This window comes from Anopheles coluzzii, chromosome 2 (genome assembly GCF_943734685.1).
Source record: "Anopheles coluzzii chromosome 2, AcolN3, whole genome shotgun sequence".
NCBI lineage: Eukaryota > Metazoa > Arthropoda > Insecta > Diptera > Culicidae > Anopheles > Anopheles coluzzii.
The window spans coordinates 121173049-121186077 of record NC_064670.1 but is presented as its reverse complement, the minus strand read 5'-3'; the positions used below and the strand labels follow the sequence as shown (position 1 = coordinate 121186077).

Sequence of the window (13029 nt, the reverse complement as noted above, 5' to 3'; positions counted from 1 at the left end):
AGTGTATTTTTGTTTGAGCGGGGAAAGGAACTGTGAGAAAAAAACGTTGAATTTTGAAGCCATGATCTTGATTAATGGGGAGAAGATGAGGGTATTTAACAAAACAGAGTGACGGTGGAATTAAATGGCTCGACTGAATTATATACAGACACGTGTTGCATACATTTAGGCGCTCTCACATGAACGGTCGCTCTAGGAACAAAACGAAGCAAAACGGAAAGCTTTTCCTAGACTGCTTGAACGTAAAACATTGCTCACAATGCCCACCCCCTTCTGGGCGCGTGAGTGTAAAAGTAATTGCATGACAGGACACTTCTTTTGTACGACGTTGTAGCCGTGTAAGTAATGTGACGATTAGTTTTCTGTCCGAGATTACATAAATATGCCACACACCCCGCAGTGCACTGAACCACTGGCCCCTGGGTGCGAGGTGTAGCTTAACAAATGGTTAATGGTGTTGGTGGACAAGTAAATCCTTCAGCTTGCTGTGGTCTAGATTGTGCAGCCGAGGAGGGTCTTTCAAGAGTGCGCCATAGTCACACCAGTGTGTTCACTGGCCTGACTTGCTGCACGTACTGTACTGCAATCAACAACTTGCTCACGCTCAGACACGCTGGTCGGGCATTAAATCGTTTGCAGTTTTGCGTCGTCATTACCCAGCCCAAGGAACGTTTATGGAGCGGCGTGCTACGAGCAAACCCCGAGACCATTTGTCGCCAATAATTTACCAAGACCCTGGTAGTTAAAAGGTCGGTGCCAGCAAGAGTGCACCAGCACCCAGGAGGGAAAATAGCGTAAATAAGGGGCACTATTTTTAAATGAACCATGAACGCGTAAAGGCATGCCCATTTCCAGCCCGCCAGGTGGACCAGGTGTGACGCGCTGACGAGTGACGACGCGCTGACGAAATACTTCGCTCGTTTAACCTCAAGCGAAGGGGTTGCTTTCAATCAATGGGTGCTGCTGCTGCGGCTTTGAAGCGGAAGATGTGTTTTTACCGTCTCAGCGCATCGTTTTGGCGATAATTTATGGCTTGTGAAGTGTGATGCTCGCTGTCGTCTAGTCGTTTTAATGGTTGTTTCAGCAGTATTTGCAGTGTAAGATTAGGGTCAGAAGACGGTCACGTTTTAAGGGAAGTTGTTTCGCGCGCGTATGTTGTTAGCGTAAGTACATGAGACATGGAGACATCATGGGATTTTGTTGCCAAATGAAATGGTTTTTAGTGGATGAAATGATGTGATTGGGAGCTCTTACAGTACAGTCCATTTGTTTACAGATAAACTACAAACATGGCTAGCGATGTAGCGATGTTCTAGGATAGAAAAGAAACATCCTATTCCCTTTCAATTGGAAGAACAAGCCATTCTTCACTCGACACGAGCGGCACAGCTGACACATGCCAGCTGCCGCCTGTCAAGGTAGATCATCACATATTTCGCATATACATTACACCAATTCCTGAACATGACCCGCGTTGGTCCATGCGCTGGTCAAGCGTGTGCCCCACACACCCACAATCAACACTTCTCTATAAACCCTTCAACAATCAAGACGCAAGACGCACGAAGACGATTTCAATCCATCCACAGTCAGCTGCACCAATTGGGCCCTGACCGGGAATGAAGGACAATCTGCCCTTCCCCCCTCCTTGACACTGATGACAAAGTTACGGCATGGTCGGGTCTGTGTCCTCCCTTCCAAAAATAGGACACTTTTTCCGTCACCTTAAAGTGCTGCCAGTGGAGGTAGAAGGCACCAATCCACCCCCGGGGGCTGTGGTATTGTACACAACGCACAACAAAATGGATCAAAGCATGCGAATTGTTTCCCAGCAGGTGACTAATGGGGATGGGCGAGCAAAGCAAAGGTGTTGGGGAAAATGTGGATCCATTTGTTTTGACAGGAGAAAAATGCGCTTGTGTTGGGGGGGTTTAGGTGCTTCCACGCATTGTCTGTGTGCGGATGTGTGTGCATGGCGTAACCATTTCGGATTGAGACAGAAAGTAATATTGTTTTTATAAAGCTATTCGCTTGGTTAAAATAATTGCTCCACTGCGAATGGAGACGCATTTTGTGGTTTTGTATTTAAATATTAATCAAGAACGAATGTGACCCCGCAATAAATTACTCCCGCGCGACAGTACAGTTGCAGCTGCAAAACCAATTGCAATTGCACAATCAATTTTCGATCGATGTGTACCTCGCCCCTTCTTCCTCAAAATAACCTTCCGATTGGCGACGCGCACGGGCATAAAAAGTGTCAACATTCACACTTTCGCACACGATTGCCCGCCTTCGCGCACCTTTTGTCCTCTCGGTCTTTGGGTGCGCGGGCTTACGATTGCAACGGAACCGAAAAACCGTCGACATTCGGTCGGAATTTGGCGTGCGACGAACATACACACAAACAAAAACTCTCGAGTCGTACAGAAGAACTAACACCGCGAATGAAAAAAAAAAAATGGTTAAAATAAGATAGTTAATTTTACTACTCGCGCAGGCCAAAACACAAATGCAACCCACCATCCTGGTGGTGGCATGCAAAAGTGTGTTTATGGGCCAGCTGCCATCACCCCCCGCAAAAAAAACCAGTCGGATAGAGGAGGCCCCCTCTTTTACCTACGTAAATCTTTGGTACGAATTCTTCAAATAATCGCAAACGCTTATATCATACGCTCGATGCCTGCGATGCTTTGTAGTTGCGCTTAGAAGGGAGGTTCGGTTGCGAGTCCCTCGTCTCGTTGCTACCGATGATAGATCGGTCGCCAAATGGTTGCAGAGCTACATGAGGCGTAGCCATCCAAGCAAAGAGACAGAGTCAGTGAGGCTTACGAAATATAAACAATTTCTCGCTATTTGTTCACCGGTCGCTAATTAGTCGCCGCCTAATTGTGAAGGGATGCAGGGAATAAATATTAGCATCGTTTTTGTTTTTGAGCGAGCTAAAACTGGGATCAAGAATAGCAAGCGGAAATAAAAACAACAACCCCGAATGGACAGGTCAGAAGATGTTGCTAAAGGTAGCAAACCATTAACGAGTCCTCGTTGGGGATGGGCAACAAACCATGCGCTTTAGATGCCAAACAATGGAAGTTAGTTGGTAATTTCATGAGCTATTACTTACTTAATTATAGTAGATGAGTTTATAAATGATCTGAATTGTAAGAAGTACACAATAGAGAGTGATTGATTGATCTACTTTTTTGGTGTAAGCTTTATACACAATCCAACGATATCGACCTGGGACGGGTCTGGTGGTACAGTCGTCAACTCGTACAACTTTAACAACATGTCCGTCATGGATTCAAGCCTCAAATCGACACCCATACATAGGACTGACTATCCTATTACATGTGTACTCAGTAAGTCACTGAAAGTCAAGCCCACTCTTGGTAAATGCAGGCCTTGGCCGACAACGGTTGTTGCACCAAAGAAAAAGTAGAAGATATCGACCTATGCCTAGCATGACTCACATGTAGAGCATCCTTGGGAAAGGCCTTAAAAGGCTTTCTGGGTCTGGGTCACCGGGTGTCATTGATATAGTCTAGTCTATTGATTGATTAGTCGCACAGCATCACGAGTTTGTCAATGACCCGATGCTTGCCTTTCATCGATTGTTTCAAGATGAAGACATTTGAGAACAATACTTAGGTTTCAATTTATATTTTAACAAATTATTTTTTGCAAATAATCTATATATTATGTGAATTAAGGCATTGTATATCAAAACTAATAGTGAAAGGAAGGTTGTTTTATTATAACATGATTCATAATGGAAAAAACGCTCTAAAATAGTGATTTTGTCATTTAACTTGCATACCTAAAGCAACATTGCATACATTTAGGCGCAAGTAACCCAAAACTTTTTGGAATCGTAATTTATCGTACATTTTTTTAAAGTTAAATTTTGACCTCATAAACCTTCCAGCACGATCCCACTGTTCGATAACGATCACTCAGCTTCCGCTGACGAACGATCACTGTTTCCGAACTTCGTGCGGATCAGGCGGGAGGGAATTGCTCAAACGACGCACGCGAAACCTCCATTGAAGCAGTGATGGGATTTTTGGGGTGGAAAGCGGAAAGGTGTTTTCACTCGAACGTGCGAAAAACCCCCGTTACCCCTTTGCCGTCCCTCTTTCAACGAAATCTCTCGGATCGGAAGAGATGATCTTCGTTCCCCGGTGACGACGGCCGTTCGTGCGCCGTTCATGCCAAAAACCGAGCGAGCTTTCGAGATGCTCCACAACGATGAGGATCTTGAAAGAGATGGTAGTAGTGCCACAGGCAGGGGGGGGGGCTAATGAGGGGTGGGAAGAGGGGAGAGCTGCAACTGCGAATGCCAGAACGGCCGACAGCGTGTCGATTTCGATACCGCGCGGTTACGGGAAGCAGTCAGTCTCTCTGTTCATTCCACCGGACTAACAAGTCAATTTCAAACAGGTACGGAGGGGTTCTGTGAGTGTTGTTTGCCTCTTCCAAGTGCTTTCGAACAATTTTGGTGTTTGTTTGTTGAGTGTTTTTTTTTTTTTAATTTAAACGTGAAAAAAAGACAATAAGACTGTGAACTTGTTTGGACCATTGTTTGAATAATTGTTTGCAGTTGTTCATGTTGTACTAAGTTTTGTGTTACTCCCTCCATTTGTCTGTGACCACAAAAGGACATGTACTTCAGAAATCTGTCTCCTTGATACATGTTCTTTTTTGAAACAGTTCCAATAATTCGTACGCTTAGTTGTCTATTCTTACATCATTTCTTTTTGAACGAAGAAAAAAATGGAATATTCCACCCCTGGCTGGCATGCTTTCAATGCTTGTTTCGCAAGGTGGGAGAGAAGAAGAGAGAGAGAGAGAGCAACGCAAATTGTTTGTTTGGCCGTGTTCTCCACGCCGCGCCACGAATGGATCCTGCATACCGTGCTAAATTTGGCCTTTATCGACTCGGCGTGTGAAGATAATTTATTATTCTCTTCCAAGCCGCTTATAAATTGGCCGTGCTCGTTAGCACATGCTCAAGCAAGTTAGAAGGAATGCTGAATGGTCGATTAATTACGCACATCGATCGATGATCGCAGCGGCGAGATGGAAAAATTGCTTCCATCAAGGAAAATGTTGTTCCATTTTTTTGTATAGAGGATAAATAATGATCGTACAAGACGCTTAAAAACAAGAACTAGATACAACCCTTCACTACAATGTCAACTTTCCGGTGTGTTGTGGACTGCCAAACAAGAAATAGCCTCCCATCAACGACACTTCACATAAATCACTCGTCAAACACACGCCAACTGGCAGAGGTGGGGCAACTGACGGAAAAACTGTCACGATCATCACCAGCAGTATCGCCACAAATCATCGCCGTCGGAATGATCGGCGACTGCTCTCTGAACCCCTTTTGACAGGGCAGCCGAGCTATGGAGACTTCCGCCTACTTTGACTGCGTTGTTAGACGAGACATCGCGCAAATGTCGCGCAACGGTTTGCGCGCGTAACAGACGCACCAGATGCACTGAGTCAATCCAGAAAAGATCGACAGGCAAAGAGGGTGATTTTCTAAAAAAAAAAGGGAAACCTCTAGTGAAAAGAAGACAAGTCTCTGTTCAGTTGTTTGATGTGGATGTATCGTGTGCCGATCGTTGCACTGTTGCACTACTATCGATCGGATAAAAACAGATGCCAACAGAAAAAAGAGGCGAAAAGTGCGCACTCTGCCTACTTGATCGTTACGCTCAGCGCCAGCCAATTGTAAATGATGTCTAATTTTAATCGCGCCCGACATTAAAGCCCTCAACGAGTGTTTCTTCTGTGCATGTACGTGTGTGTGTTTGTGGGTCGTGTATTGTTAGAGTGTTTATAGTTTAGAAAAGGAAAATTCAAGAACATTCGCCCCCCCCCACACCGATCACCGCCCACAAGTGCTTTGTGCTTTGATTAACGTTTCGAGTTCGTGCCATTTCTTTTATTGGCAAACTGGTCTGGTTTCTTTTGCAGGTAAACTTTCCCGCTTCTTTTGTCAAATAAACCGGCCCAACCATGGATGATGGTGCTGCCTCCACTGGTGTGATCGTGAAGAACAAGCCGGGGGCAAAGCCGCTGAACATCGTCGATGACTTCAACCGTCGCAAGATGCCGCTCTACAAGCACTGGGTTCGGTAAGTAATGCGGAAGTGGGGCGATTCCTTTAAGATGAATACATTCTGAGGAAGATTTACTGAACTAAGATAAAAGTTCTTACTTCAATTGATAAGAACAGTCTCAATTGCTTGATTTAATCTCTAAAAGTAATGCGTGTTACATAACTTTAGGCGCCAAATGCTTCATGAATACTCATGACCTCTTGTTAAGGGCTTATTACAGGGTTTCCCACGATTTATTGGTCAGTTCCCATGAATTTTTGGTGCGTTCTCACGATTTTTTGATCGTATCCCATAGATTTTTGGTTTGTTCCCGTAATTTATTGGTATTTTCCAATTGGATATCAATACAATTGGACCAACAAATTATGGGAAACGGCTAAAAAATAATGGGAACGCACCAAAAAAATATGAGAACCCACCAAAAATTTATGAGAACCAACCAATAAATCGTGAAAAACCCTGTAAAAGGGAAAGGAATTTAAATCTAATGCATCTACTTAGGACTACTTAATTCCCCCATCTTAATCATAACGCTTCCCTTTCCTCTACTTGCCATAGCCCACAATTCTTGCAGTACAACTACATGTACGACTACCGCGTGAACTACTACGATGACGTCATCGACTATCTGGACCGACGATCACGGGGCGTTGCCTCGGAGATCCCTCGCCCCCAGACCTGGGCCGAGCGTGTCCTGAGAACGCAGAAGACGTAAGTAATCTCTCGCTAGCACTTACGTTCAAGTGTTTTTAGTCCAATGCAATGGAATTTGTAAAACATCTTCTCTTCCTCTCTTCATTTTTCATCTTTTTTTCCTTCTCTTCATCCCACCCCTTATCCAGCGCCACTCGTGACATCAACGATGCGTACAACTACACCAGCATCAGCCACAAGAAGGACGACAAGAAGCTTATGTACACGCTAAGTAATCAGATCAAGTCGTACAACTGCCACTCGAAGGCATACACTAACAGAAAGTACCGCAAGATCCTCTAAAAACAATGCGTTTCCCATCCTGCTTCTACCAAACAAAACCAGAAGAGCCATAAAAAAAACCTCTCCAAATTTGATATTCTTACCCTTCTCTACCGTTGGCTTAGTTAGTTTTTTTTTAACTAAATGAAAAACTAATAACATCCCGTTTTGCAATAAAAATGCTTCCGCTTGCTTAGCTTACGAAATGCACTTTGTAAATTTTATATAAAAAAAAACGTTGAAAAAAAACGAAAAAATATGTCCCGTTTTGTTTAACCCTTCTCACTGAACGACCCCTTAGAAAGTATTAAAAAAGACAAAAAAATATGAACAAACAATGAAAACGAACGTGAACCTTAACGCGCACCACAGCAACACACAGAGAGACTCGAACGAAAACGAAAGCTTGTTGCCCCGAAACCCTGTCCCCGTAAAAAACCGATCCTTGGAAGGTTCTCTTTCGAAGTTTGCTGTAAAACACTGTTGCAGTGTGCCTTGAAAAATGTTCGAAATGCAGGCCCTGCATTCCTTCTCCCCCCCCCCTCGCTTTACCCTGTACCCCACTCACAGGGCAGTGCCAAGTTGCTGTAATGCCCTTTGCGTGTGCGTGTGGGCCACCTTTGGCACATACACGTTACAGAGTTAAGTCATATGTTTGCGAGTGTGTATGTATCATAGTAGCCTGAGTAGTTTGAAAAATCGTGTTTTGTTTTGTTTCAATGGATTTATTTTTATTTTTTTTTCTACCCATCAAACCTTCCTACCTTTTTACGCTAAGTAGGCCTTACTTGCTTATTAACTGCAGTCGAATGCACAGGGGGTGAACATAAACACGCCCTGGTTCGCTCGCGCGCGCTACAACTATGTAACCTGAAAACAACAGCAACAAAACAAGCCACCCTGACCCGGTGAAAGTTTACCCCGTTCTTGCCAAACAGTGATTTGGTACCGCCACTTTCTCAACGAACCGGGTACAGGGTGGAGTTTTTTGTGTGCTACTGTTTTTTAGTTTGCTGCGTTATTTTCGCTTTTTGAGATTCTAATATGCTTGATTGATGCTTTTAAAATTATTAGTTCGATTACTATTTCCTGTCTCTTGTATTTTTTTGTTCCAAACTTTCCCTAATGGTGCAGGAAAAAGTCGACCCCTGGTAAGGCTCTACATGAGCTCTACTTACCGACGGTGGTGATCGGTTAGGAGTGACCTTCTGCCTATCTGGCGTATCTGTGCCAGACGCTACCACAATAGCTGCAGAGCTACCTGAGCTACACCTGAGGCACACCTGACCTTCACACCCCATTCACCCCCTTACGAATAGAACACCCAAAACGCTCTTACCACAACGAATTTCAATAAACGAAAGTAACTCTGAAACCTAAGCGAAATGTGTTGGAGTTTTCTTTCAGGACGGTTCTGGACTGACTAATAGACTATCAAACTGTTCGAAAGGCATGATTTGAACATGTAAATTTGGACACAATTGCCACACTTACAACACCACACACCAAGAGAAAGAAATTGCCCTAAAATAGTTGGTTATTTTACCTTAAATCAGCAATAAAAACTGAAATGTTGGGAGTTGCTTTTGACACCCGTAAACACAGACAAATTGGTCAGAAACAGGTAAGGTTCTAATTGTTTGAAACGCCTTCTCTCGTTGTTGTTCTTTTCAAGAGGCAAAATAGACCTCAGGGTAACAAAGCGAGCTTCACGGCATAATAACAACTCCAGGCAACTATAAGCATCCAAGCTACCCTGGATGTGAGAGTATAAATTATGACCGTTCCTGAAGAATGAAATCAATCGTTCAGTGACAAACAACAAGGCAACAACGCTATCGCTATCGTGTTAAAACAAACGCACCCCGTCCAGAAAAGTCATGGAATTGTTAAACGGTTCAATCGAACGCCTTCGGTCCAGTGGCAATCTCTTCGAACAGCGGACCGCTCGCGATGATGCGAATCGTTTTCGGAGTCGAGTGAAATCCTTCGGAGAGTATGGGTTTGCGGCCAATTCAACTTTCCGAGGCCACAACGTACAGCCGGTTGGCACGAACGCACCCACCGTCCAGCACCAACACCGTCTGAGCTACACCGAGCTACTCGGAGAAGCGTTGCACCAGCGGCCAGAAAGGCTGAACATTCGACGAACGCTGTAGCATCGCAGTAGCCTCTGCAGAACGCATGCGACAAAACGAGGGCACCTCCACCCATTTGCATACATTAGTCTAGAACCGTTTCCTTATTAAGCACTTAACAACTAAGCTACGTAAATTAAACTAAAATGCACCAAAGCATAATGATTGAAAGCAACATCTGGGAGTCGTTTTTTTTTTTGTTTTCATCTTCCAACACGTTATATGAGTTTTATTGATTTTCTCCGTTAAATTGTTTAACATAGTCGATTTGTTCAAATCATCTTCGGCGCCCATTTGCCGAAAGCCCGCGAAACAGTTGTGTTCTGCTGCGGAACGGTTCGATCTTGCTGTGCTCTTCGCTTCGCTGTTCAGTGTGTCATTTTCTATGCAGCAAGTGGCATGCCCGTTTGCAAGTTTGTAAGACAAAGTTAGGAAACACACAAACAACGCTGTCTCCCTTTCATTTCAGCACAAAAATGCGAAGAGTTTTACTTGAAAACTGTTAAACTAATTAAATTGCAACAGCCTTGTTGAAATCCACCAAAAAACGATAAGTGTGTCCTGTGGATTGCATACTTTGCGGATGATTGCAGGCATATCGTTGTGACAAGTTGCTTGCAGCTCTGCAATCCTCACGACAGCTTGATCTTATTGTGACCTTTTTTAATGCTTGTTTAGTTGTGTTCAAGAAGAAATTCAAGCATTTTTCTGATAAGTTAATGAGTTCAATTCAAGGTCTCGATACTGCCTACCTCTACAATTGTATTGTATGATCCTCTTTCCCTTGCACACTTGCAACACGATCCATGCAACGATGCGCACGCCTTCCTAGCACGTCCACCTTCCTCCTACATTGCTAGTTTCGTTCTCTTCGTTCTCTTCGTTCCCTCCTTTTCAGCAGAGCCAATCACCTTCACCTGTCACTTTTATTCCACAGCACCGTATCATAAACGCACAAACACAGCTTTAGGTTAACACGTGTGTCACACAAACTGTTGTTGATTGCATGTTTGCAGATCTGACCTGTTTGCTTAACGCGAGAAAGATAAGAAGAGAGAGTGCTGCTGGTTTCTTCTTTCTGTTAGCAATTAATTTAAAAATATTGTTTCCTTTACCTTCGATACATTGTTTCACACTGTGTGTTGTTTGTTTTGTTTTGTTTTTCTTTTTCCTTCCCCCTTTTCTTCTACCTCTTTTACTCTACTTTCTTACTCCCTTTGCTTTGCTGCTTACTCTTTAATGCTTCATATCATCGCAAACGTTAGTTAGCTAGGTTTTTGTTTGTTTTAAGTTAGTTTTGAAAAGTTTCGGAAGAGCTGTGCCTTAGATATTGTGCAAGTAAATATATAGAGTTGGTATTTGTTTGTTTGTTTGTCTGGTTCAACGTTTCACGTTCGGCGTTGTTTTCTCTTGTCTCGTGTTTTACGTGGTCATAGTGTGTGTGCTTCCTTGCTTGTCGCCAGTGGTGTAATGCTTCGGTGTATTAGGCTTTATTGCGTCGTAATCGGGGCTTATTTTTGTTTGTTACATGAATCTCGTGTTTTGTTTGTTTAAGAACTATCTTTCTGCTGTTGGTTGCTTCTGTTTCTTGTTTCCTCTAAATCACTAGGCAAAGACCACTAAGACGGGATTATATCGTTTTTCATTAATTTGTGTGTTTTGTTTGTTTTTTGCTTTCGTTAGTACTACTCTCCTGTTAGGTTCAAAAAGGTATCCTTTTGCGTTTGATTTATTTGTCATTTGGTTTCCTTTTCGTACGTGTTTGTGTGTGTGTGTTTTCGGTGTCTGTTTACGCTGTACGTTTCCCTCATCGGTACCTCAATTCTTCGTACGTTGGTTGTTTGTTTTGCTAATACTAAAGGTTTTTCCTTTTCACTCTTCTCCTCATACTTTGGAACGATAATCGAGCAACAGGTAAAATGGTAAGTGGTAAAACGAAGTTGTGCATCAAAAATGGTGGATATTATCGATTTTAAAGATCTTGTTTGCTTTTGGTTTAGCTTTATATCACTACAATCATTTCGCGCGCGCGCCTGGGAAAGTGGGCTGTAATGCGCATTTTTTTGTTTCGCAAAAAACGATGTATTAATTCACTTGTAAGTGGCTGTAGTTTCTGCTGCACCAGCTCCAGCTGGTGGAACTGCTGGTAGTTAATAATAATTAGTTTCACGCGGCCGCCAAGTTTGTCGCTGTCTACACAACTACACTACACTCGCTGTCTCGCCATTTAAAGATGGCACAAGACAAAGAGCGATAGAGAAAAGGAGAAAGAGAGGAAGAAATACATTTCCTATTATGTGCTGGTGGTGTGTAACTATACTGGTTGGAACTTGTTGGAGCTTAGAACCGTTCTCGGTGGGCCAAAAGCTTTAAACGCAGCCCAAAATGGTAGGGGTAGGAGTAGGGGATAAAGTATGCATATCGCTAAGTGGTTGAATACATCGTTGGCTGTCTGTTTTGCGAGCTTTTGCCGCACACACACGCACACCCATACACACAGCCCAAAATTCCGTCCAGCCCTTGCACAGTGGCGTCTAGATGCTTTACACTATGAAGAGAGAGAGTTTATACTATGGAGAGTTCGAGGATAGTAGTAGTAGTAGTAGTAGTAATAGTACTTTGATGTCGTTCGCCTATCTATCTAACAAGTGAAGATGTTTGTATATGAAAACAAAACACTAAAACTAGGACATAGAAAGTACACTTCAATAAAAAAAGACTAAAACTAGAAGGAGTTATTCACAACTAATCATGAGCAGACAAGATTAATTCATTGAGATTACAAAAAATATACACCATAATCAAAGAAATCGTCTCTGCGTCTCCCAATGTGTTGTGGACCACTCTTGCGACATGAATGGCGTTTGATGGCCTGCTGCGTACACACCGTTTTGCACTATCGACCATCGAGTAAATCTGTAACATTCTCGCGCACTGGATCGGATAATATAAACTATAGCGTAATGCAGTTGCTGCCAATTAGCTGCTACTGCTACTGCTGCTAGTTGGTGCACTGCATAAATCAGGTAGTTGTGTCTCGCTTGACAAAAGTGTCGCTTCTATATTATTTGTTTTCTTTTTGGTTACCGCCAGTCTTGGCTTTGAATGAATGCAATTTGACCGTTCCTCCCTTGTTTGCGTTCCACATTACTTCCAAAATACTATCTAAATGCACTAACGCACACACTCGCACACATTACACATACATATACCATGTGTGCAGTATGCCCATTATGTGTGCAAGTGCGCTTGTTCGCTTTATCTATGTCAGTTGTGTTTGTTTTTCTTCATGCATTAACAGCTTTTTTGCTTTTGTTTTTACCATTTTTAATTCTCTCCGTTTATTTTTTTTAAGTATGTAGAGTGTATACTAAGCGTTCCTTATGACGCACAAACACACAAACAAACATGTTCAAACTCACTCTCTCTCTCTTCATCTTCATGTGTGTTTGAAAGGAGAGCGCTGAAGCGTGACAGATGTATCGCTTTCTCTTTCTACTACACTCGTTTGCTTAACACGTACAGAGAGTAAATTTCAAACCGATGCAAACTTGATGTATCTGTGTCTGTGTGTGTGTGTGCCCTTTGGTAAGGTTTTTGAATACTATACGAATTAAGAGACTTCTTAGTGTGTGTGAGTGTTTTTTTCTATCTTCATACCTATCCTTTACACAGTCCGTACACTTGTGTGTGTGTGTGTTCTAAAACGTCAATTAAATGTCACAGAGCTTGATTTGTTTGTTTGTTTGTTTTGCTTGTTGTTAATAATTTAATTATCA

The 13029-nt window shown here is 42.9% G+C and overlaps 1 protein-coding gene across 1 annotated transcript; it reads left to right on the top strand.

Moving 5' to 3' along the window:
* The first annotated feature begins 4319 nt into the window (after window positions 1-4319).
* Window positions 4320-8492, top strand: LOC120952426 (flightin). The gene is made up of 4 exons (XM_040371747.2): window positions 4320-4443; window positions 5992-6152; window positions 6696-6848; window positions 6980-8492. The coding sequence occupies exons 2-4, from the start codon at window positions 6034-6036 to the stop codon at window positions 7131-7133; spliced, it is 426 nt and encodes a 141-aa protein (XP_040227681.1). The 5' UTR covers window positions 4320-4443; window positions 5992-6033; the 3' UTR covers window positions 7134-8492.
* The last annotated feature ends 4537 nt before the right edge of the window (window positions 8493-13029 follow it).

What these genes read in the sequence shown, in the direction of transcription:
- LOC120952426 (XM_040371747.2), top strand. Translation starts at nt 6,034, where the DNA reads ATGGATGATGGTGCTGCCTCCACTGGTGTGATCGTGAAGAACAAGCCG. An exon ending in CTCTACAAGCACTGGGTTCG is followed by an intron (nt 6,153 to 6,695) that starts GTAAGTAATGCG and finishes TACTTGCCATAG; the next exon opens with CCCACAATTCTTGCAGTACA. An exon ending in GTCCTGAGAACGCAGAAGAC is followed by an intron (nt 6,849 to 6,979) that starts GTAAGTAATCTC and finishes CCCCTTATCCAG; the next exon opens with CGCCACTCGTGACATCAACG.